Below are 25,494 nucleotides of genomic sequence, written 5' to 3' on the forward strand. Positions count from 1 at the left end.
TGGTTTGGCTTATCTGTGAAATATGGCTAAAGACTCAGGAAGTAAGAAAGAAAGCATGGATATAAAATCTGCTGTGGTAATGGGGGCCAGGGAAGCAAGGTAATCTGAAACCACAATTTTAAGTAAATTGTAATCTTCCTATCACAAAATGTACTATCATAAAACAAATATAACTATTATGTGTGGAATTTTACCTTCATTTATCTTTTTATTACATCTATCAAAAGGCAGGTTAAGTCTACCTAATAAAAATGTTTCTCCACTGGAAAGAGTTACACTTTCTTAAAAATTCAATTGCTGGTAAATAAACAGTAAAATACAGACTTTTCTATCTTTAGGAATATATCAGAGTTATTTTTTAATGACTTTGAAGTCATAGAGGTCATCTTTCATCCTAAACTGTATAATAGAATTTAATTGATAACTAGGTTTTTTTGGATTAACTCCATAATCTTCTCTTATTCACATTCTCTAGAAAATAGACTATTAGTCAAAGATAGAGCCTATGAATTTCAGCTTCATTTTTACCACCAACATAAATTTTTAAACTTCACTATCATTTATAGAACTTTGATCTGTAGTCAGACATGATTTCTTCATTGAGTAAAGAGTTTCATTTCCAAAAATATATTATTTTCACTCCATCTCTTTTAATGTCATATTTACCTGGTACAAATGGTTTTAATAAAAAGCAACATATTCATAATATAAAGAACACTGGACAAGGATACACAGGATAGAAACCCCCCAGTTCCTGGGTTATCCTGGATTTGAATCTCTGCTTTATACTCTGTAAGCTGTGGACAAGCCACCATCTCTTCATCTGTCTTCACTTAAGTCTCCTTGTGCCTGATTTGCAGCATTGATATGAAGATGGTGATATATGTGAAACTTCTTTGAAAATCATTAATTACTTTATAAATGTAGATACTGTAATCAAAACCTTCCTAAATCATGACATCAGCATCTCTCAATCTTGGGCAGCAAGATAGAGGGAAGTGCTTCTAGTCATGTATCACATGTGTCTCAAGAGTTGTGGATAAAACCTGATTAGAAGAAACTGGCTTCATCTGGTGACCTTGAACAACCATTTAAAAACTTCTCTGCCTCTCTTATCCCATTTATGATAACTGTATATATTCCCTGAGGTGGATTTAGAAGGAATAAGAGCCACACACACTTTTGTTCTGTGCTACCAAGGAGACATAGACCATTAAGTTATCAAATGATATCACTGTGCAATACATATGTTTTTACTTCTAACATTTTCATCTTACAACAGTTTTTTTTTTTCCTCTGAAACATTGGGCCCAAAGCAAGATTCTCTGATTAGAACACATCTCCATTCATCTCATTTTTTATTTCTCAGAACACAAGATATGTTTATTAGATATTTTCACTGTATTTGTATCCAAGCCAAATGTGGAAACATAGCTGTCTCCTGCTTTTCAAAGGCAGGAGAGAAAATGAAAAGGGAAGCCTGGAATCTTTGCTAGACTGCGTGTGTTTTCTCCCCACCTCTTTCCCTGACCCCACTGTCCCCATTAGCATTTTTCTATCAGCATCGATGGGCTTCCCAGGTGGTGCAGTGGTAAAAGAATCTTGCCTGCCAATGCAGGAGACGCAAGAGATGCAAACTGATTCTTGGGTTGGAAAGATCTCTTGGAGTAGGAAATGGCAACCTGTTCCAATATTCTGGCCTGGAAAATTCCATGGACAGAGGAGCCTGGCAGGCTACAGTCAGCGGGGTCGCAAAGAGTTGGACACAACTCAGCATACACACACATATTGGCATCTATACAGCCGTGACATGGTTTAATGATGTCTGTGTGTGCTTTCAAAGGCCATTATTGCTGTTTAGACCATCTCTTCCATGGGGACTGAGTGGGCCTTCTGTTTTCTTGTAACTCGGACAATAGCCAAGACAGCACTCAGCATATGCTTTACAGGCCAACTGGACAGACAGCCTGGCTCCCAACTACCTGGCCTGAGGGCCAGAAATACTGAGGAGACAGAACTGGGCAACTAGGGATTCTGTGCACCCTGTAAACAGACATCTGTTGCTCTTACCTGCTAGTCAAGCAGGATGATCCAGTGTTTCCCAAACACAACCTGTGCTTTCCCATGTCCACATTTAATTATGTTACTTTGCTCATGATGCCCAGCCCCCACTTTTAAATATTTTAATCATCTTTCAAAGGTGTCTCCAATGCCAGCCACAGCCCTGAGATTTGTGTGTTTCTTCCAAAATTTTGTCAGCTATCTGTTCTAAGATGGGGCTTCCCTGCTGGCTCAATGGTAAAGAATCCATCTGCAATGCAGAGGATACAAGTCCAATCCCTGCATCAGGAAGATCCCCCGGAGTAGGAAATGGCAACTCACTCCAGTATTGTTGCCTGGGAAATCCCATGGACAGAGGAGCCTGGTCTACAGTCCATGAGATCACAAAAGAGTTGGACACGACTTAGCAACTGAACACGCATGCATCTGTTCTGTGAATCTCTGTGACTCTTGATTCGTTGCCATCTTAGGTGATGACACATTCTTTCTTGTATACACTTTTATTTGTTTTCCTATTGTTTGAGCCCTCTAATAAGAGACATTAGCTGTTACTTAACCCCACTGTAAGTTTTTTTGACTCATTAAGTGAGGATTGCAACAGTAAACCTATTTCATAAAATCATTTTGTGGCTAAAATAAATTAACATAATACAGAACTTAGACCAGTGTCTGTGTGTGTGTATGTGTATGAGCTTAGTCACTCAGTCATGTCTGACTCTTTGTGACCCTTTTGGACTGTAGCCCACCAGACCAGTACTAGTACATTGTAAATATTATGTAAGTTATTATTTTTAATAATAATGCCATTGTACCTATCATATGTATTATGAATATGTATGTGGATATTTTCTGTGTTTTTAAAAAAAACTTAACTTATCCTTCATTATACTCCCAGCCTAGCCTAGTTTCTAATATTTAGTAAGTTCTGAATAAATGTTTTTAAATAAGTAAATAAAAAGTACAACCTCATTGCCATTGCTGCAATTCTCTAGCGATAGAATTTTGCCTAAACTGAATTGACATTGCTTTAGTTTGATGAATTTCTAAGCTATTCAGTGGTTTAGTGAGGAATATATCTTGATAAAACTTCCAAATGTCCTCAAATACAAGGTATAATATGTAATTTTTTATTCATTCACTTAGTTCAGTTAATTTTTTATTCATTCACTTAGTTCAGCTGTTCATAAATGCAAATCTCAGTTAAAGTACCTCAATCCTTATCTTACTATTTTAATTACATGATCCATAACAATGTAAAGTGATTCAAATATCTAAACAGAATATTTGTAGTTAGAAAGCAAGTTGACCTAGGGATTCAACCATTATATTAATATTTGTATGTGCTAACTCATTGTTGGTTTCTATAGAGTTTTATCCTGAATAGTTTTCAGGAGCTCTTGCAGACAAAATTAATAACATTAAATCCACTATCTATTTGCATATGAATTTCTTTTTAATTTTTAATAGACTTGATTTTGTAGACAAGTTTTAGGTTTACCGCAAAACTGAGAACAAGATACAGAAATTTCTCATATATCCCTGCTTCTACACAGACATACTCACCCCCATTATCAACATCACTCACCAAATTGGTCCTTTTTTTTTTTTTTAACCGAGGATGAATCTAATTTGATACATCGTAACCACCCAGAGTCCATAGTTCACCTTACTGCTCACTCTTCGGGTCATACATTCTATGTGTTTAGGCAAAAGTATAATAACCTATATCCAAGATTTTCATTGCCAAGTATTATTCATTGCCCTAAAAATCTGTGTTCTGAGCGTCCGGTTCAAAATGATGGAGTAGAAGGATGTACACTCATCTCCTCCTGCAAGAACACCAAAATCACAACTAGTTGTTAAGCAACCATCAACTGGAGAACAGTGGAACCCACTTAAAAAAGATACCCTATGTCCAAAGACAAAGAAGCCACAATGAGATGGTAGGAGGGGTGCAAACATGGTAAAATCAAATCCTGTACCTGCCAGGTGAGCAACCCACAAACCGGGGAACAATAATATCAAAGTTCTCCCACTGCTGTGAAGGTTCTGGGCCCAATGTCAGGCTTCTCAGTCTAGGGATCCAGCAAAGGGATTGGGAATCCTCAGGGAATCTAATTATCTCATTGTTTTAATTTGCATTTCCATAATACCATATGGGAAAGATGTGGATCATTTTTTCTTATGCCTGTTTTCCACATGTGTATCTTCTTTGCTGTGGTGTCTGATAAGATCTTTGACCCATTTCTTACTCAGTTTATTTTCTTGTTGAATTTTAAAGGTTCTTCATATACTTTGTTAACAGACCTTTATCAGAAGTATCTTTGCAGGTATTCTCTCTTAGTCTGTGGCTTGTCTTCTGTTTGTCTTGAGTTTGTCTTTTGCAAAGTAGAGTTTTTATTTTTAATAAAGTTCAGGTTATCAACTGTTTCTTTCATGGATCTTGCTTTGGTGTTGTATCTAAAAAGACCTCACCATAACCAAAATCATCTAAGTTTTTCCCATTATTGTCCGTGAGTTTTGTAATTTTGCTTTTAGGTCTATGATCCATTTTGGGTTAATTTTTGTGAAGGGTATAAAGTCCGTGTCTAGACTAATGTTTTACATGTGGATGTCCACTTGTTTCAGCACCATTGGTTGAAGAGACTCTCTTGGTTCCATTGTACTGCCTTTGTTGTTCTGTCAAAGATAAGTTGACCATATGTATAGAGGAATTTCTTTTTTATTTAAGGAGCTGTCTTAAACTTTATATATTCTATTGTGAAACCTTTCTTCAGGCAAATGCCATGGCCTGCTATTTGGAAATGAATAACTGTCTAAATTAAGAACCAGAAAAATCTCAGAAGATATATAAAGCTGAAGATAAATTTCATTAAACTAATTTATCTAAACTTCATGTAAGATTACACACTCACAAAGTTACTTCTAGATGAAAATCGATATCAGACACACCCTGATTTCCATTAGACGAGCCCTGGTTTCCTTTAGGCTATGAATATGAAGATTAGGAATTGTTTTCACAAGCAAATGAAATCTGCCAAACAAATCAGTTGAAGCGTGAAAATGCTAAGCTACTGCCTCACAAGATGTTTGCACTTCTCAGTGGCAGAATGAAGTGGGATGAAGCTCTTTTTACAGTAATTTTAGAATAGAAACAGCAGCACCTTTAGTGTTTTGGTTGGGGCTCCCACAAAATAAAATTTATTTCACTATTACAAGTTAAAAGCTTTCAGATTTCTGGACTAAAAAATGATGTTTTTCTCCCAAAGTGAACTTACTAGGTTTATTGATTCTCTTCTATTTTGATTTTACATGTCAGTGTAGGGGAAATATGTTTCTTTAATATATAACAATGTTGTTTTTCCTACCACAAAAGTTTTCCATTTTATTTTTACCTTAAATGCACTGCAGATTTACTTTCAATAGGTTTGTTCTATTATTAACTTTTCAAATCTAGTATAACTTTTGGTTGTTTTTGTACATAAAAATACTTACTTGTCTAATGTTTCTTAAATAGACCTATATTTAGGTAAGATCTAAGTATCCATCCCGCCGATGTACTTACTCATCAAAACTAAGTGGGAATGCTAAAGGTCTGATAACTTATTTGAATGGAAGCTAGTAAATTGAGATGGGGTGAAAATGACTTTTAGTAAGCAAAATTGTTTATTGAGGATACATATGTGTCTCACAGGTTTCTATGATTAAGAGATACTGCTCTGCTACTAAATGATATTGATGGTGTTGCTAGTTCCATTCCACAATTTAAATGTAAAACTGTAAAATGGGAACACTTAAGAGTATTATGGTGTGTTGCTACATCAAAAAAAATCAAAAAAATATAAATCTATATATTTATAATTAGTGATAACAGCTTTGTCTCTAGTGACTTTTTCCCAAAAGAAGAGCCTCTTCTGAATTTTACCTGCCTTCAAACTGAAGGTTTGAGGCTAGAAATTTATTTGCTCTTCTACCGTGTCTTCATTAATTTATGATTCTTCTTTTCTGACTGTTGATCCTTCATATTTTAAATTCTCTGATCAATAGAATTGACTCTTCTAATTCTGTATGTCAAAGCTAGAAATTATTCCAGCCTTATAAACACCTATTGGGGATAGATTAGCAACAGTATAAGCTTTAAGAACCTTTCTATTTAATTTGTTCAAAGAACACTTATTTTCTGATAATATAAACTTAAAGGTCTTTTGTCTCATTTGTCAAATAACACTTATTATCTAACAACTGAAGAGTATAATCTTTAGGGGAAATTGCTAGGTCTCTAAGTGGTGTTTTATGTTTGCTTCTGGCTTAGATTTCAGAAACCACTTGCTTTTCTGTTTTTAGATAAATAACATATGCAACAACTGTGATGATGACAATGCTAACATTTTACTACTCAGCTTGGATTTTTCCCTTTGGTTCTCTTTGACTCTCACTCAAATTATCAAAGGCTCAGAAAAAAAGGAAAAAAAAAAAAAGATGGCTGTTAGCAATAGTCAACATAAATGTAAACCTGGCTGCCTCTTCACTGCCTCTAATCTGTCAACTTGGAAACATGTAAATGTATCCATTATTTAGCTTCTATTTAGTTTTACTCCAAATTGAAGCATGTTTTTAAAAAATTTGATATAGTTGGAGTATTCAAAACACCATGATGATTTATAATTCTGACATACTGGTATTTTGTGTTTCCTTTAGAGTTACATTTTTTTAACTTAGGATTTTGAAACTAAAACTGATTTCAAGGTTTTATAATTGTCAGTAGCAAAGCTTTACATTTATGTCTGGTATATGCTTTTGTTCTTATTATAAGAATAGAAAAAAGACCTGCAGTAATGCACTCTTTCAGTGACACCTTTAACTCATTGTTTGAAAAACAAATCTTAAGCAGTGTTGTCCTGTAACCCTTACTCACATCATAGTTCCTAAAAGGAAACTCTGTATATATAATGCCCTCCATTCTTCACTCCCATATTACTCCCCAAGATTCAATCCAGGATGAAGTCAAACAGTTCCACTATAGTTCCCCCTCCAGGGTCACCAATCATCTTGAATTAAAATGTTTAGAAACTGTTTTCAGGACTTTCCATTTTACTCTTGGTGAAGCAAGGATTACTTGAAATTTTCTGTCTTTGGCCATTCAAGCTGCTCTAACAATAATATCATAAACTGGGTGGCTTATAAACAACAAACACATATTTCTCACAGTTCAAGAGGCTGGGAAGTCCAAAATCATGGTGCCATCAGATTTGGTATCTGGTGAGGGCCCTCCTCCTGGTTCATGCATGGCTATCTTCTCACTGTGTCCTCATATGATGGAAGGGATAAGGAATCTTTGTGAGGTCTCTTTTATCAGGGCACTAATCCCATTCATCAGAGCCCCACCCTCATGATCTTATTACTTTCCCAAAACCTCCACCGCCTGATACAATCACTTTCAGAGTTAGGATTTTGACATATGAATTTTGAAGGGACACAAATATTTAATCTAAAGTATAGTCTCTCCTAGAGATCTCTTCAAGAAAATTAGAGATACCAAAGGAACATTTCATGCAAAGATGGGCTCGATAAAGGACAGAAATAGTATGGACCTAACAGAAGCAGAAGATATTAAGAAGAGGTGGCAAGAATACACAGAAGAACTGTACAAAAATGATCTTCACGACCCAGATAATCACGATGGTGTGATCACTCACCTAGAGCCAGACATACTGGAATGTTAAGTCAAGTGGGCCTTAGAAAGCATCACCACGAACAAACCTAGTGGAGGTGATGGAATTCCAGTTGAGCTATTTCAAATCCTCAAAGGTGATGCTGTGAAAGTGCTGCACTCGATATGCCAGCAAATCTGGAAAACTCAGCAGTGGCCACAGGACTGGAAGAGGTCAGTCTTTGTTCCAATCCCAAAGAAAGGCAATGCCAAAGAATGCTCAAACTACCACACAATTGCACTCTTCTCACATGCTAGTAAAGTAATGCTCAAAATTCTCCAAGCCAGGCTTCAGCAATATGTGAACTGTGAACTTCCAGATGTTCAAGCTGGTTTTAGAAAAGGCAGAGGAACCAGAGATCAAATTGCCAATATCCGCTGGATCATCGAAAAAGCAAGAGAGTACTAGAAAAACATCTATTTCTTCTTTATTGACTATGCCAAAGCCTTTGACTGTGTGGATCACAATAAACTGTGGAAAATTCTGAAAGAGATGGGAATACCAGACCATCTGACCTGTCTCTTGAGAAACCTGTATGCAGGTCAGGAAGCAACAGTTAGATTGGACATGGAACAACAGACTGGTTCCAAATAGGAAAAGGAGTACGTCAAGGCTGTATATTGTCACCCTGCTTATTTAACTTATATGCAGAGTACATCATGAGAAACGCTGGGCTGGAGGAAACACAAGCTGGAATCAAGATTGCCGGGAGGAATATCAATAACCTCAGATATGCAGATGACACCACCCTTATGGCAGAAAGTGAATAAGAACTAAAGAGCCTCTTGATGAAAGTGAAAGAGGAGAGTGAAAAAGTTGGCTTAAAGCTCAACGTTCAGAAAACTAAGATCATGGCATCTGGTCCCATCACTTCATGGGAAATAGATGGGGAAACAGTGTCAGACTTTATTTTTTTGGGCTCCAAAATCACTGCTGATGGTGATTGCAGCCATGAAATTAAAAGACGCTTACTTCTTGGAAGGAAGGTTATGGCCAACCTAGATAGCATATTTAAAAGCAGAGACATTACTTTGCCAACAAAAGTCCGTCTAGTCAAGGCTATGGTTTTTCCAGTAGTCATGTATGGATGTGAGAGTTGGATGGTGAAGAAAGCTGAGCGCCAAAGAATTTATGCTTTTGAACTGTGGTGTTGGAGAAGACTCTTGAGAGTCCCTTGGACTGCAAGGAGATCCAATCAATCCATCCTAAAAGAGATCAATCCTGGGTGTTCATTGGAAGGTCTGATGTTGAAGCTGAAACTCCAATACTTGGGACACCTCATGCGAAGGGTTGACTCATTGGAAAAGACCCTAATGCTGGGTAGGATTGGGGGCGGGAGGAGAAGGGGACGACAGAGGATGAGATGGTTGGATGGCATCACTGACTCGATGGACATGGGTTTGGGTAGACTCCAGGAGTTGGTGATGGACAGAGAGGCCTGGCGTGCTGCAATTCATGGGGTCGCAAAGAGTCGGACACGACTGAGCGACTGAACTGAACTGATAGTCTCTCCTGATTTTTCTCCCTCCTTCCAGGTTTTTCCCTTTGCTTCTGTGAATAGTTATTCTTGTATCCTTTGCTGAATCCTAGAATCTAGACCTCAGAAAAACGTGGAGCAAATTACATCTCAAGGAATCATCATGATAGAGATATAAATTAAAGGCATTGCAGTGGCTAAGATCTCCCAGACAGGATACATTCTATAAGAAGAGAAGAGGGACAAGTGTGGAAATCAGGAAAAGCCTGTTTATAAAGACGGCTGGGCAGTGCAGACCATAGATTATATTTAATTTTTTTATTGAAGTATAGCTGATTTACAATGTTGTGCCAATCTCTGCTGTACAATAAAGTGACTCAGTTATGCATAAATGTACATTCTTTTTCATATTCTTTCCCATTATGGTTTATCACAGGATATTGAATATAGTTCTCTGTGCTGTACAGTAGGACTTTGTTTATCCATCCTATATATAGTAGCTTGAATCTGCTAACCCCATACTCCCAGTCCTTCTCTCAGCCACCCTCCTCCCCCTTAGCAACCACAAGTCTGTTCTCTATGCATAGACTACATTTAAAAACAAACTTGGTTGGATAAATATCCAAATTATTACAGTTTTTTTATTACACATAGTTTCAGCATTGTATCAGTGTATGAACAAGAAAATAAACTAGTTGTTCAGGTTCCTTTCAGACTTTGGATTCCATAATTGTAAATGACAATAACATTTTTACTTTTACAGCTACAACCTTAAGCAAGGAATGGATTTTAGTTGTATCATTCACATTTTAGTGAAAGATAGCTGAATTCAAACCATGCATGAAGTAAAAGTCAAAGTGTTAATAGCTCAGTTGTGTTCGACTCTTTGTGACCCCATGGACTGTAGCCCCCCAGGCTCCTCTGTCCATAGAATTCTCCAGGCAAGAATACTGGAGTGGGTATCCATTCCCTTCTCCAGGAGATCTTCCCGACCCAGGGATCAAATCCAAGTTTCCTGCCTGCATTGAAGGTGAATTCTTTACCTTCTGAGAAACTAAGGAAGCCCTGGTTCAATAAAGGTGCTGGTACCTCACAAATGAAAACACAACTGTGATGCATTAGAAACAAGCATTATCATATAGGGCTGGAATATATTAAAAGGGTCAGGTGCCCAAGCTTGAAATTCACAACTGTAGTTAGAACTGATGGATCTAAGACCAGAAGCTGTCAGCCCTGTGTGTCACCACTTAGGGAGACTGGCTGGAGGTGGCCTCAAGATGTGAGGAGAGCTTAGACTTCAAAATCCATTCTCTGTCCTCTGCACCACATAACAAAGTATCAAAGTGCTTAGATGTCAGAATGCCATCATACTTTTGAGCCATCCTTGATTTTACCAGTTATTAATATGTCATTAGATATAACACATTTTTCCAAAGTAAATATGATTTTAAGTGTAAAGAATTCTAGAAAGACACAATTTTTTTTACTGTAAATAAGTCTAAAGATCCTTTCATTCCTGAGAAAACCAATTGCCTTCTATATAGCCTGATTATACAAAATACCAGTTTTACATAATAATTATGAAAGTGCTCAATCAAATTTGGCTACTTTTTTGTGTTTGGAAGCCATTTCCTTCAAGACATTTTTAGGCTTTTGTTTTGTTTATATAAATGCCATAAAGCTTAAGTTATAATGTAAAAATTATTCCATTAAGTTTCAACCTCAGAACACACACACACACACACATACACAGGCATAAACCCCTACACAGTTGTCCACAGTCTCTTAATAAAGAGACTGATTTTGAGCTTGTGGTGTCTAGGTTTGTGAATAGGATAAAGGAAATTTTCACATAATTCCTGAAATCTTTGAAAAGCATTCCTGTTACTCAACTAGTAAAAACTTCCTTGGTGTGATTTTAATATTATGGATTTTTTAAAAATATATTCTTGATCTACTTTGTGAAATATAGAGGTCAGGCTAACTGAAAACAAAAAAATGGCCATATCAACAATGCTTTTACTACTGAGCATACAGACATCAACCAACTTGTCAATCTCTGTAGTAAAGTTACATGACTTTTCACATTAGCATTTAATTGAGTCCACAAAAGAGAAAATATGATTTAAATAGAAAAGAATGTGAAATACATGTTATATGTATATGAAAAACAGAGTCATTTTTCTGTACACCGGGAACTAACACAGCATTACAAATCAACTAATACTTCAATAAAAAAAGAAAATGAGCTTCTATATCAAGCTCACTATAAAACCATTAAAGAGATTTTTTAGTTTCAAGATTTCAATGGAAATCAAAGACTGTGCTGCTTCTGGCTTCCCCAGTAGCTCAGTGGTAAAGAATCTGCCTGCAATACAGGAGACTTGCAGAGCTGCTGGTTCTACCCCTGGATTGGGAAGATCCCTGGAATAGGAAATGGCAGCCCACACTAGTATTCTTGCCTGGGAAATCCCATGTACAGAGGAACCTGGCAGGCTACAGTCCATGGGGTTGCAAAGAGTCGGACACGACTGGCTCAACAACAACAACAAATAAAATAAATTCCATTGAGTTCTCATTGGCCAAAGTGGGTAACAAATTGATGAAGTCATGATGCAAATCAAATACCCTTGCACACCAAGGCTGTTATAAATTTAATAATGCTTTAATGTGGACACTTCTAAATTTTAAAGGGACATACCAAGTGTAGAGCAATGGCCTAATCCTTTTCATCAATTTTATTAAGTAAAAAAGCATAAATTGTTTGAATAATCACTTGGAGTTCTTGGTAACAAAATGTGATCTATGTTAATGCAACCAAGCTCCATCTCTTTCTCAACATGCTTTTGTACAAATAGAACTGTCACTGGAGTTACTTAGTTTTCTCTGCAACTACCAATGTGTTCCAGTAATTCAGACTCCATGCCTCCTTCAGAGATTATAAGCAAAGGCTAGCAATTCCAGCTTCCCAGGTCGCTCAAGGGTAAAAGAATCTGCCTGCCGCTGCAGGAGATGCAGGCGACATAGGTTCAATCCCTGGGTCGGGAGGATCCCCTGGAGAAAGATATGGCAACTTACTCCAGTATTGTTGCCTAGAGAATCCTACGGACAGAGGACCCTGGTGGGCTACAGTCCATAGGGTTACAAAGATTTGAACACAACTGAACAACTGAGCACAGCAATTCCAGAGAAAATGAAGCAGGTTCCTAGACTTTCTCAGTAATTCCCCCTTCTAATTGTAGTGGAACTGATTTAATAAAGAGGAACATAAATTCCTTTACTCAGTTTCCTTTTTCTTTTTAAAGAAACTTCTTTAAAATTTCACTGTCTTTCACTGTATTTTAATCCTTGATGTAATTATTTTTGAACTGGTAAAAGATAACAGAAATGTTCAAAGGAAACAAAGTTTATGGTTTCTAAATGAAATAGTTCAATTCATTTTTATTCAGAAGTTATCTATTGTAAAAATTTCATAGTTATTGCTGTGAATCTTAAAAGTATTGCAAGAATTTCCGTTTAAAATATATTTATTGTTTATTTTGAATGCTATATTGTTCTAGATACACTTTTTTAATACTATGTGTCACTGAAAAAATTATAGATGGCCCAAATATAATAGCTAAGATATATAATATAATCAAAGTATTTAAATTAAAATTTAAAAACTAATTCTTTTTTTTTAATAAATTTATTTATTTTAGTTGGGGGCTAATTACTTTACAGTATTGTAGTGGTTTTTGCCATACATTGACATGAATCAGCCATGGGTTTACATGTGTTCCCCATCCTGAACCCCCCTCCCACCTCCCTCCACATCCCATCCCTCTGGGTCATCCCATTGCCCCAGGCCTGGGCATTTGTCTCATGCATCGAACCTGGAATGGTGTTCTGTTTCACATATGATAATATACATGTAAAAACTAATTCTTATTTTCACAGGTATCAACTCTCCATTTGGTATATTAAAAATACAGATTTATTAATATTAATACATGTTATTGAAAATTACACTCCTTTATTTCAGATCCAAGAAGTTAGCAGAGATAATGAGCAAGAAAATCACTGTGAAGAGGGTATTACCTCATTTTCTACATGTTCTCCTAGTAAGTGCTCCTCTATGTTACATGTATATATAAAGCTTAAATTAAGGTATTTGTAACTAGTAAAGTCAAACTGAAGAGAGTGTGGAAAAACACAAACAGCATTGGAAGACATTAATTACTGAAATGACTTTGTGCATATCATCTGGTAGAAATATTACTACATTATCTTGCTAATTTAAATGGTCCTAACAAGTTCAGTGTTTAATAATCAAACCAGCAGTTTTTGCTACCCAAAGAAAGTACACTAGTCGGTTTGATATAAATGTTCTATGTGATAACTATATTTTTTTGATTTTTTTAAACAAAGTCACATTATTTTCAGACCTTAGTTTTCTCAGATAAGAAATGAGAAGTTTGCACTAGGTCTCTCTAAGGCCCCCGCTGGCTATAATAGAATGTAGCTCTATACATAATGACTGAAGACTATTTCAGAATCTTCCTCCATGTACATAATTGTACCCATCATGCCAGACTCCATTGATTCACAACAGCTTGCTCACTGGGCTAGTCTGACAGGCATCTCCCACTCAACATTTCTAAATCTGAAAGCCCCCAACCATGCCCAAATCTACTCTACCTGCTGACATTGCCATCTCAGGAAATGAAGATTTCTTCCTTGTTCAATTCAGTACCAAAACTTGGAGTCACCTTTTTTACTTTCTCTCCTATCCCACTTCCAATGTGTCACATAATACTGTGAACTCTACCTTCACAATACAGCCAGTATTTCCTTACCCTTTCACTGTTATTTATACACACTGTCCACTCTGGCATCAGCTCTCCCCTGGATTGTCACAATAACACAGTGACTCTTAATGGAGCACCATTTTCTACTCCCAACAGAGAATGCATGTCAATGAATGGAGATTTTGTTGTTGTTGTCATGAATTGAGAACGGAGTTTTGCTAAAAATTCTGCTAAATATCCTGCAATACACAGGACGTACCCCAGGAAACACAGAATTATCTTCTCAAAAATGCCAGTAGTACTCTGTTAAGAAACCTTGAAACTGCTGCCTTCCCGTTTGCCCCTAACATTCTACTTCATGAAGGAACAATCACACTTCTGTTCCAAACTCTCCAATACCTCTCCATGGTACTGTAATCTTTATCATCTCTAAGGCCCCAGATAATCTTGTTGGTCCCATATCTGACCACTCTCTTGTTAGTTCACAACCACAGTGACATCAGCCTGTTCTTACCTCAGGTTGTTTGCACTTTGAACAGTTCGCAGTTGATGCTCCACAAAACTGCCTACCAGTTTTTCAATTGATGGGATGACTTGCAAATCAAATAATATTAGATACAATTCCTTATTTGTATACAAAGCCTTCCTCAGCAATCAGTGCAAAGAAATAGAGGAAAACAATAGAATGGGAAAGACTAGAGATCTCTTCAAGAAAATTAGAGATACCAATGGAACATTTCATGCAAAGATGGGCTCAATAAAGGACAGAAATGGTAGGGACCTAACAGAAGTGGAAGATATTAAGAAGAGGTGGCAAGAATACACAGAAGAACTGTACAAAAAAGATCTTCACGACCCAGATAATCACAATGGTATGATCACTCACCTAGAGCCAGACATCCTGGAATGTGAAGTCAAGTGGGCCTTAGGAAGCATCACTAAGAAAAAAGCTAGTGGAGGTGATGGAATTCCAGTTGAACTATTTCAAATCCTGAAAGATGATGCTGTGAAAGTGCTGCACTCAATATGCCAGCAAATATGGAAAACTCAGCAGTGGCCACAGGACTGGAAGAGGTCAGTCTTCGTTCCAATCCCAAAGAAAGGCAATGCCAAAGAATGCTCAAACTACCACACAATTGCACTCATCTCACACACTAGTAAAGTAATGCTTAAAATTCTCCAAGTCAGGCTTCAGCAATACGTGAACCGTGAACTTCCAGATGTTCAAGCTGGTTTTAGAAAAGGCAGAGGAACCAGAGATCAAATTGCCAACATCTGCTGGATCATCGAAAAAGCAAGAGAGTACTAGAAAAACATCTATTTCTTCTTTATTGACTATGCCAAAGCCTTTGACTGTGTGGATCACAATAAACTGTGGAAAATTCTGAAAGAGACGGGAATACCAGACCACCTGAGCTGCCTCTTGAGACACTTGTATGCAGATCAGGAAGCAACAGTTAGAACTGGACATGGAACAACAGACTGGTTCCAAATAGGAAAAGGAGTACGTCAAGGCTGTATATTGTAACCCTGCTTATTTAACTTATATACAGAGTACATCATGAGAAATGCTGGGCTGGAGGAAGCACAAGCAGGAATCAAGATTGCTGGGAGAAATATCAATAACCTCAGATATGCAGATGACACCACCCTTCTGGCAGAAAGTGAATAAGAACTAAAGAGCCTCTTGATGAAAGTGAAAGAGGAGAGTGAAAAAGTTGGCTTAAAGCTCAACATTCAGAAAACTAAGATCATGGCATCCGGTCCCATCACTTCATGGCAGATAGAATGGGGAAACAGTGGAAACAGTGTCAGACTTTATTTTTCTGGGCTCCAAGGTCACTGCAGATGGTGATTGCAGCCTAAAAGACGCTTACTCCTTGGAAGGAAAGTTATGATCAACCTAAACAGCATATTAAAAAGCAGAGACATTACTTTGTCAACAAAGGTCCATCTACTCAAGGCTATGGTTTTTCCAGTGGTCATGTATGGATGTGAGAGTTGGACTATAAAGAAAGCTGAGTGCTGAAGAATTGATGCTTTTGAACTGTGGTGTTGGATAAGACTCTTGACAGTCCCTTGGACAGCAAGGAGATCCAACCATTCCATCCTAAAGGAGATCAGTCCTGGTTGTTCATTGGAAGGACTGATGTTGAAGGTGAAACTCCAATACTTTGGCCACCTCATGCGAAGAGCTGACTCATTGGGAAAGACCCTGATGCTGGGAAGGATTGAGGGCAGGAGGAGAAGGGGACGACAGAGCATGAGACGGCTGGATAGCATCACCGACTCGATGGACATGGGTTTGGGTGGACTCAGGGTGTTGGTGATGGATAGGGAGGCCTGGCGTGCTGCGATTCATGGGGTCGCAAAGAGTTGGACACAACTGAGCGACTGAACTGAACTAAACTGAACTGAACTGAACAATTCCCTAACTAGTATACTTTGGCAAAATCAATAAACTCTTCAAACACTAGGGCAGAACACAAAAGCATGCTAAATGATAATGTAATCAACTGATGCACTAAATTTTAAAGTTATACAGTTTATTATCATTTTAATGATTAATTATCATATTAATGATAATGAAAGTGATGTAAAGGCCATCATTGATAATGACCATGTATTTATTATGACATTTAATTCTCAGAAGTACTACCTGTAATAAGGAGACATTATTTCAGTTATTGGTACAGAACAACCTCATTTCTACAGACTGTTTGGACCTGAAACTGTCACTGATATGAAATTCTGTGTGATTGGACTCAGGCCTCTGACTCTTTCCTTAGAGGAAAGGTGAAACACAGAACACCCAAAGGCAGCAAATTTCCATTGGTATCATCATTTCTATGAAGTTTGCTAAAACCCACTGACCCACCACATATGACTCTCCAGGGCTGTCTTCCAGGTCTGGGCATATATGACAAGGACTAAGGAGACCCTGTTGCTTAGACAGTGTTTACATAAAATAGAATGTGTAAACTGAACATGTAGACATAAAGGTAGCTGTAAGGAATTGCCTATAGCATGAATGTAATTCTAAGTTGATGATCGATTTGCCCAGACAGGAACAGTGAAGTCCTTTTGCTAGCCTGAGCAATGATTTCTTTTCAGCCACTCCGTCATTTACTCCATCAGCATATCTAGAAACTACTTTATTTCAGGCTGTGTTTGAGGTTAGAGGCAGAAAGATGAATGAGGTCTGTGCAGAGATCTGTGTAAGAATGAAACACCGTCTGCTCTGCCCCAGCTGATAGTTAAAGAATCTTGGTTGCAGTTCTAATACTGGCAGCTAGAGCTTTCTTCTTTCTCACATAAAAAATGAGAGAAATTAAAAATAAAATTCATGTAGAAATATGTAGTACCATTTTGGACATGATTTTCCCATATGACTGATTTTTTTCTCCTGCTGCTAAAAAAATCTACAGTGTACCTCTTCATATAAGAAAATTCCTCTTTGTCTGTACTCTGCCATTTGTCTTCTTTAGCTGTATTTTATTTTAACAAAACTTCAAAACAACAGTTATTTGCTTTTCTATTGCACTCATGACAGCAATTCGCCTTTTCCCTCCAATATAAGTTCCAAAGATCATTTCAACTTTTTGTGAATACTTTATTTAGAGCAGAATTTCTGTAAAGAAAATATAAACCACAAGTTTTAAGATTTAAAGTTATTGCATTATATATTTTTCTATTTTCTTCCTGAGTGGCTAGAGAGCATTTACTGTGTACAGTGTAAACACAAATAATGAAATCATGATCTAATCTTAGATTAGAGGAAATTTGCCTGAATCATTTGGTTAAGTTTTAGGATAGAATAGATTCTTTTGTTGAGAGAACTGAGCCTTAACAATATTTACCTACTCAGCTCAGTGCTCTGTGATGACCTACAAGGATGAGATAAAGGGGTGGGAGGGAGGCTCAAGAGTGAGGGGATGTGTGTATATTTATACTTTATTCACAGTTGTTGTAAAGCAGAAACCAACACAACATTGTAAATCATTATCCTCTAATTAAAATTTTTTTAAAAAATAGAAAAAATATTTACCTACTATTGGTAATTTAGATGCCTTCAGAATGGAAAAATATCAATACTTTATCAAATAGTATTTTTAAGAATTAAGATATCATCTAGTGATAAATATTAAATAATAACTAAATAAGAATCACAGACTCATTTGATCATAGTATTTATAAGCAAGATAAGATTTTTGTTCCTTTACCTTTTCCATCACTTATTACTTGTTATGTTAGTTATATTGTTGTCTACTAAAAATATGGTAATGCAGTCATATACTGAATCTGCTCAAACAATAACTCTAGAGAATTGGAATATTATCATATATGTAATATCAGAATATTACATATTATTATGTGTATGAGAGTGTCATAAACTGAAGTAGCAGGATGTAATGGAGCTCTCTTGGTAAATATTTGAAAAGCTCAATAATGGCTATTCACCAAAACCGCGTTTGTTAGCTTTCTCCTGTATCAGTTCATAAAAGTTTAATTAACATTACCACCACTTCTGTACCAAGTTACAAAACATTAAATGCCTCCAGATGGAATGTTTAAATGAAATCCTACAATCTTTATCATAAACAGCCATACAGAGCCCAGCTCTCCACCATAAAAGCTGGCCTTACAGGCAGAGGACAGAAGAAGCCAAAGTGAATGAAATGGCAGAGGAAGAAAAAGAGCATGAATCAGGCATGGAGGCAGAGCACAGCCCTCCAGAGGTTGACAGTGAAAGTGAGAACCAGTACGACGACTTGTATGTGTTCATTCCTGGAGACAACCCTGAAAATAATTCCCAAGAGCCCCTCGTGTGCCCCAGACCACCTCTCCCCCCACCACGACCTGTAACCACTGCCTTCCAACTGGAAAAATCTCACTTCCCAGTACAAGGTAAGTTTGAGTTTAAAACAACTTTGAAACTTTGACAAGCTTACACAGCATATAGTGCAGCAGCGGTGAAGCTATACAAAGATCAATGTTTAAAACCAAGAGAAACTTTCCTCCTCTTCTTTAATAACTAAAACCTGAGAAATCAGCCCAGAGGTACCTGCCACTAACTCCCTTCCTCCCTCCCTCCCTTCCTTCTTTCCTCCTTTGGTCCTTCTCTCTCTACCTTTCCGTACCCCTCACCCCTCTTCTTCCTCTCTCCCTCTCTCTTTTTCTTTCCTTTTCCTTCCAGGAAAGAAGACTCATTACAAAGCTTTCTGTAAGTAAAGAAATAAAACTAGGAAGGAGTCTGTCACTCTTTACATAAAACAAACCTCAAGCATCATGTGGAAAAGTAAATGACAACTTTGGGTTTTAAAAATACTCGTAGTTTTGGCAAAAGAGAAAGACTAATGTGTTACAGATTTGAAAATGAGCTTGGGCACAGTCGCTCAGTCAGAAGCTGCAGGGGAAGCAAGTGGTAAAGGGTTTATCATACCGCGCACTGAGACCAAAGTCTAAAAGCACTCTGTCTCACTCAAGTGGAAGAACAGTTAAATGACTGTGATAGCATTGTTCCCAGATGCAGGAACGAAGCTGTGTAGCAGCAGAGGTGGGAGTGGGAGTGGGGATGAAGGGCAGGAAGCATCCCCAGGAGCTTCCATGTTAGGCTTATCTTCCTGGAATATTCCACAGCCTGGCAGACTTTTCTGCTCACTCCTACAGTCACTAATTACCACCCACTTTACTGATCACTCTTTCGTGTTTATTTTCCAAATTCATAAAATATTCTTACAAAGAAAAGTTAACAAGGATGAAAGAAGCATCTGTTATGAAAGCCCTGTTTGTCACTGTACTTGAGGTGTCAAGTCCTAGAAGGCTGTAAAGTCTATAAAGACTATTTTTAGAAAGTGAATTTTGAAACCATGAAATTCAGCATTTGTGTCCTTGAAGGCTTTATCTCTATAAAGGTTCAAGTTAATCAACATAAAGACTTACTAAGATTATGCACTTTATAAGAGATGGAAAGTACTTCTTAATGAAAAGCATGAGAAGCCTAGTGGGTATTTTTTAGATTCATTCACTCATTCAGCAAAGACATATTGATTGCCTACTATGGTCTGAGCTCTTATAGACTGCTGAGATAGATCAAGGATGTAGGTATATCAATATTGGGTATGTTAGTAAATTAGTATGGTGATTAATATTAGGTAAATTAGTATGTGCTTACTTGCATGCATGCTCAGTCACTTAGTCATGTCTGACTCTTTGCGACCCCACTGAATATAGCCCTGACAACAAAATTTTGGTGTATTTTTCTCACTTTTATAGATGTGAATAGTTTTATGTAGTTATTAAAATCAGTTATTAAGAAAACAAGATTGTCTTATATCAGGTTAAAGCTATTAAAAGAGTTAATTTTTAGCTACTTTTTAAAGGGAGCTAAATAATTGCATCTGGTCCCATTACTTCATGGGTAATAGATGGGGAAACAGTGGAAACAGTGTCAAACTTTATTTTTTTGGGATCCAAAATCACTGCAGATGGTGATTGCAGTCATGAAATTAAAAGATGCTTACTCCTTGGAAGGAAAGTTATGACCAACCTAGACAGCATATTAAAAAGCAGAGACATTACTTTGTCAACAAAGGTCCGTCTAGTCAAGGCTATGGTTTTTCCAGTGGTCATATATGGATGTGAGAGTTAGACTGTGAAGAAGGCTGAGCACCGAAGAATTGATGCTTTTGAACTGTGGTGTTGGAGAAGACTCTTGAGAGTCCTTTGGACTGCAAGGAGATCCAACCAGTCCATCCTAAAGGAGATCAGTCCTGGGTGTTCATTGGAAGGACTGATGTTGAAGCTGAAACTCCAATACTTTGGCCACCTCATGCAAATAGTTGACTCATTGGAAAAGACCCTGATGCTGGGAAGGATTGGGGACAGGAGGAGAATGGGATGACCGAGGATGAGATGGCTGGATGGCATCACCGACTTGATGGACATGAGTTTGGGTAAACTCTAGGAGTTGGTGATGGACAGGGAGGCCTGGCGTGCTGCAATTCATGGGGTCACGAAGAGTCGGACATGACTGAGTAACTGAACTGAACTGAAATAATTTAAATAAAATTTTAAATCCCGTTTTTCCTAATGTGAATTTCCATGTATGGTACGTTGGTTAGGAGCTTAAAAATTATTCCACAGAGAGTAATTTTCACCAGATATCTAGGACCACAAGTATAATGTTGGCTAATGTATCTTCTGAAAAGTACCAAATATAAAAAGCAACATCATACAAAAAACTCACTCCTGTTATTTAAAAGCCATATTATTACATTTTTAATGCAGTGTTACTTTTAATTACAGTAGGAAATGGCGACCCTTTCATGCCTGGGAAATCCCATGGAGAAAGGAGCCTGGCAAGCTACATACAGTCCATGGGGTTGCAGAGTCGGACACAATGGAGTGACTGAACACACTTTTAATATCATATGTTTTCAAGGGGCTAATATTGGAAGTGAATTAAAAATAAAATGCCAGTATTTTTCCTTAAAATTCTTTGATTGAGGTCTTTGAAAGTAAGACTAGAAGCTCCCACTTATTTTTCGCTGGAGACTGTATATGTTCTTTGACTTTAGCTAGTGATAGCTTCAGGAATTGTTCTGTACAAGTTTTTTCCTGCCTTCAAGTCACTGAAAAAGAGAAGCCACCTCATGAATGCCCTAAGCATCAAATTCCTTATGATGGATTCATGAACATATTCATTGGAGAAAACAGTCACATAGAACACTTTTCAGTTTATAACTGACATCCTGTCTCTTTGTATCTTCACAGCAAACTTTCAAGGCAACAGTCATTATGATCCCCCTTTGATTTGGGCTTCCCTGGTAGCTCAGCTGGTAAAGAATCCACCTGCAATGCAGGAGACCCAAGTTCGATTCCTGGGTGGGGAAGATCTGCTGGAGAAGGGATAGTCTACCCCCTCCAGTATTCTTGGGCTTCCCTGCTGGCTCAGCTGGTAAAGAATCCACCTGCAATGCAGAAGACCTGGTTTCAATCTCTGGGTTAGGAAGATCCCCTCAAGAAGGAAACAGCTACCCACTCCAGTATTCTGTCCTGGAGAATTCCATGGACTGTATAGTCCATAGGGTCATAAACAGTTGGATACAACTGAGTGACTTTCACTTTGACTTAGATCCAAGATCCAAGACCCTAGAGCTTGTAATTAGAATGTGTCAAATTCTTCCATGGACAGGTTTCCTGGGCTATTTGGATTCTTATCTTTGTTTTACATTCTTTCGCAATTATTTCAAAAATTGGATTATAAGAGTGATATATTTTAATCGTTATTTACTAGTGTACAATCTGAGTTGAGAAAACTCAGATCCAACTCCAACATGAAAAGTATAATCTGATACACTGGGAAATGAAAAATGAAATGTTTTCTTTCTAGTGCAAGCCCAACTTTAGAAAGAGTTGAGAAAGGAGGTAGGTGGAGAAACAAAGAGAGTTAACAGCTCAGGAAATCAGTTCATAAAAGTAAGATAGTTGACACATTCTGCTAAAAATGAAACACTGTGCACGTGTTTCCGACACATTTAATCTGGTTTCACCTAGGATGCTGTCAGTGAAACAGAAGTCATGAAGTCAGAATCTCAAAACCGTATTATTCACAAGGGAAAAGGAAAGTCTTGGAGATTTTAACGTTAATGCCAGGCATGTTAGCATTCATACTTCTTGGGTTAAACTAACTGAAATAAGCTAAGACTCGGCAGGGAGATGATCTCGGGCTCTCCTTTGGTCTCTCTTCATAAGCCTACCCAAAACAGTTGCTGAATCTTCTTATAATAATACCTTTTTATTCTGCTCTTAACAGTTTCTCTTTCTCCCTATCTCCTAAGTTTTCCCACTAAAATATCCATTAAGTAAGCTAAAAATTTTTGATCAGATTCTTACTAAACAGAAAGGAGACTAATTCTTCCTTAGTTCATGAGCATGAATCTCAGAACAACACAGAGAATTAACAATTTTTCAGTCAATAACTGAAATAATGTCCATTTTTATTGTTTTCATTAATACTTTAACACTTGTAAAAAGGACACATTTAAAAAATTTTTCTCATCGTCTGGCAGAGAGAGCCATCAAAATTCTCTTCAACTTATTAATTGATCACAGTATATAGTATCTTTGTCTTCCAAATAAACTGCTGCTAGAATATTTTAATATGTTCTTATAAAAATATGTAAAGATTTTGCTGAATATGAAAACCATAAAAGACTACTGAATAAAGACTATTTATTAAACATAAAAGATTAATTATTAGAAAATTAATCTTCAAGCCATTGATTTTCTATGCCATCTTTTATTTCATGAACCCTACTTTCAATATCCTTTATCAAGGAATGAGGTTCATGTTGGCCTATAGAAGTCAAGAGAGCCAGATTGAGACTTAGTATAAGAAACTAAACAATGGTGCTTTTGGCTATTTCCCTCTGTCATTTTCAGAGAAATCAATTTTAGACAAAATACTTAGTTCAATCTCTATAAAAGGTAAAATGACTTCAAATTTTTTAAAAAAATTTGAGAACATTAGGCTTGAAAAACACAAGCTTTCAAAGTATTTGATATTTGAGGTTTAGTTTTATGATTTGATTTCCTGATGTTAAATCATTCATAAACTATATGAAAAGTAGTTATATGCCTATGTGTATGTTTTCAAAGAATTCCATGTCTTTAACAAACTTATTCTAAGAAGTTAACAATTACAGACTGAAAGAGAATATGTTAGTAAATTACATGATTCGCTTTTCTCTTTTTGGAATTTATAGAGTAATATACAAATTATTTGGGGGGTAGAAATTCAAGCAACTGACAGATGGACAGCAATAATATTGTATAAAATATAAATAACTACTATTCAAATATTTTATAAGCAGGGAAATTGTTGGAAGGCCAAATGGAAAGAAGTCAAAGTTGGTGTGATTTCAGTGCAAGATGTGAAACAGGAAGTGATCCCGAAGAAGAAAAGAAAGAAGATGAAAAGGATCAGGAAGAGGAGGAAGACCCGTACACTTTTGCTGAGATTGATGACAGTGAATATGACACAATACTGGCCAATAGGAGTATAAAGAAAAAAATTGGAAGTCGTTCATTCATTATGAACAGACCTCCTGCCCCCACACCACGACCCACAAATATCCCTCCAAAAGAGGAAACTACACCTTACATAGCACAAGGTAATTTGTTTTGTTATTGCTGTCAGTTTGTTTGTATATGTGTTTTTGGAGGATGTCCTGTTTTTTGGTAGGATCTAAAGCCTCAAAGATTAAAAGTATGTTTTAGAGTCATAGTTGTGTTGGCCCATTTTTTAATTTAAACATACAATGGATAAAGAAAATAAGGACAATGTGTGGAGTTCTGGTTTGTAATTGTTCATTAAGAAGGATAGTTTTGACTATGAAACCATAGTATGTGCAAAGAAATACTGTTTGGTGCTTCTTCCATAATTCTATAAGAGGAAGCTCAATTCCCGTGAATAATGTGCAACACAAGAAAAATGTAGGTGCTTTACTTTTTGCCCCTGTTCCATTCACAATAACTTTAAAAATCTAAACAATTTTGAATACTAGAATCTTAGATATGCAGCGCCAATTTCTTTGATAATTGTACTTCACCCCCAATGATTAAGATTCACTTCATCCATGATAGAACTTTTGCTTCATTTTAGGTTCCAATTCTTTGTCATTCTCAGTTAAATCTAAATATAAAAAACATAAAAAATCCTTAGAGCTTTCTTATATCTATAACCCCAGTAGGATGTGCTGACTTTGCTATTATTTCCTAACATTCTTGTGTACTCTGGGTTGGTGCAATCCATGAGTCACTGGTGTCTAAGACATGACTTTTATCCATCAGTGTATCACAGGCACATGCGCTTAACCCCACTTTTGGGGTTAGATACCACCGTAGGGACTGAAGATGTTTCCATCCTTGAGGTGCTCTAAGCAATAGCTATGCAAATAAATATATAGTACAATTTGACATTTTATTAGAAATTTTTGAATAAAATATTTGGGATTAATCAAAATGTTTGGGTGACAGCTAAAGATGAGAGGCAATATATTATACATTCAAATAATCTAAACGAAGTACACAAGCAAAACATTTAAATACATACCACAGATTCACTCAAAAAGAACACAATTATTTATCTATGATCAATATGTGCAAAAGAAACCATTCTATTGTGTAAACAGTATGTATTGAGAGATTTGTATAAGAAAATTGAGCAAGTTTTTCCACTATAGTTTACACCTACTTAACAGTGATCTGCTGATAATGTTCAAGACACCATTAAAAAAATAGAAACCAATAACAAATTAATAAAGCTAAAATAAAATGTCAGCTGGAACAATTATTAGATTATTAAGGCAAGGGATAAGTTGTAATTAGAATTTTTCACATTGTCTAACATAGTGGCTCTAGGATATTACATCCAGGCCTTCATATAAGC

At 36.8% G+C, this 25,494-nt stretch overlaps 1 protein-coding gene across 2 annotated transcripts in view; it reads left to right on the forward strand.

The window, feature by feature from the left end:
* The window catches only part of BANK1 (B cell scaffold protein with ankyrin repeats 1), a 320,374-nt gene that overhangs the window by 249,924 nt on the left and 44,956 nt on the right, over nt 1-25,494 (forward strand). Inside the window, exons 8-10 of one of the 2 annotated variants that reach the window (XM_081597071.1) lie at nt 13,274-13,352; nt 18,645-18,947; nt 23,915-24,217. In XM_081597071.1, coding sequence (XP_081453197.1) covers nt 13,274-13,352; nt 18,645-18,947; nt 23,915-24,217 — 685 coding nt within the window. The remainder of the gene's footprint in view (nt 1-13,273; nt 13,353-18,644; nt 18,948-23,914; nt 24,218-25,494) is intronic. The other variant, XM_081597082.1, reaches the window with a different exon arrangement.

Source organism: Giraffa tippelskirchi, chromosome 1 (assembly GCF_054371585.1).
Source record: "Giraffa tippelskirchi isolate mGirTip1 chromosome 1, T2T-mGirTip1v1.2.pri, whole genome shotgun sequence".
In the NCBI taxonomy this organism is placed as follows: Eukaryota; Metazoa; Chordata; class Mammalia; order Artiodactyla; family Giraffidae; genus Giraffa; species Giraffa tippelskirchi.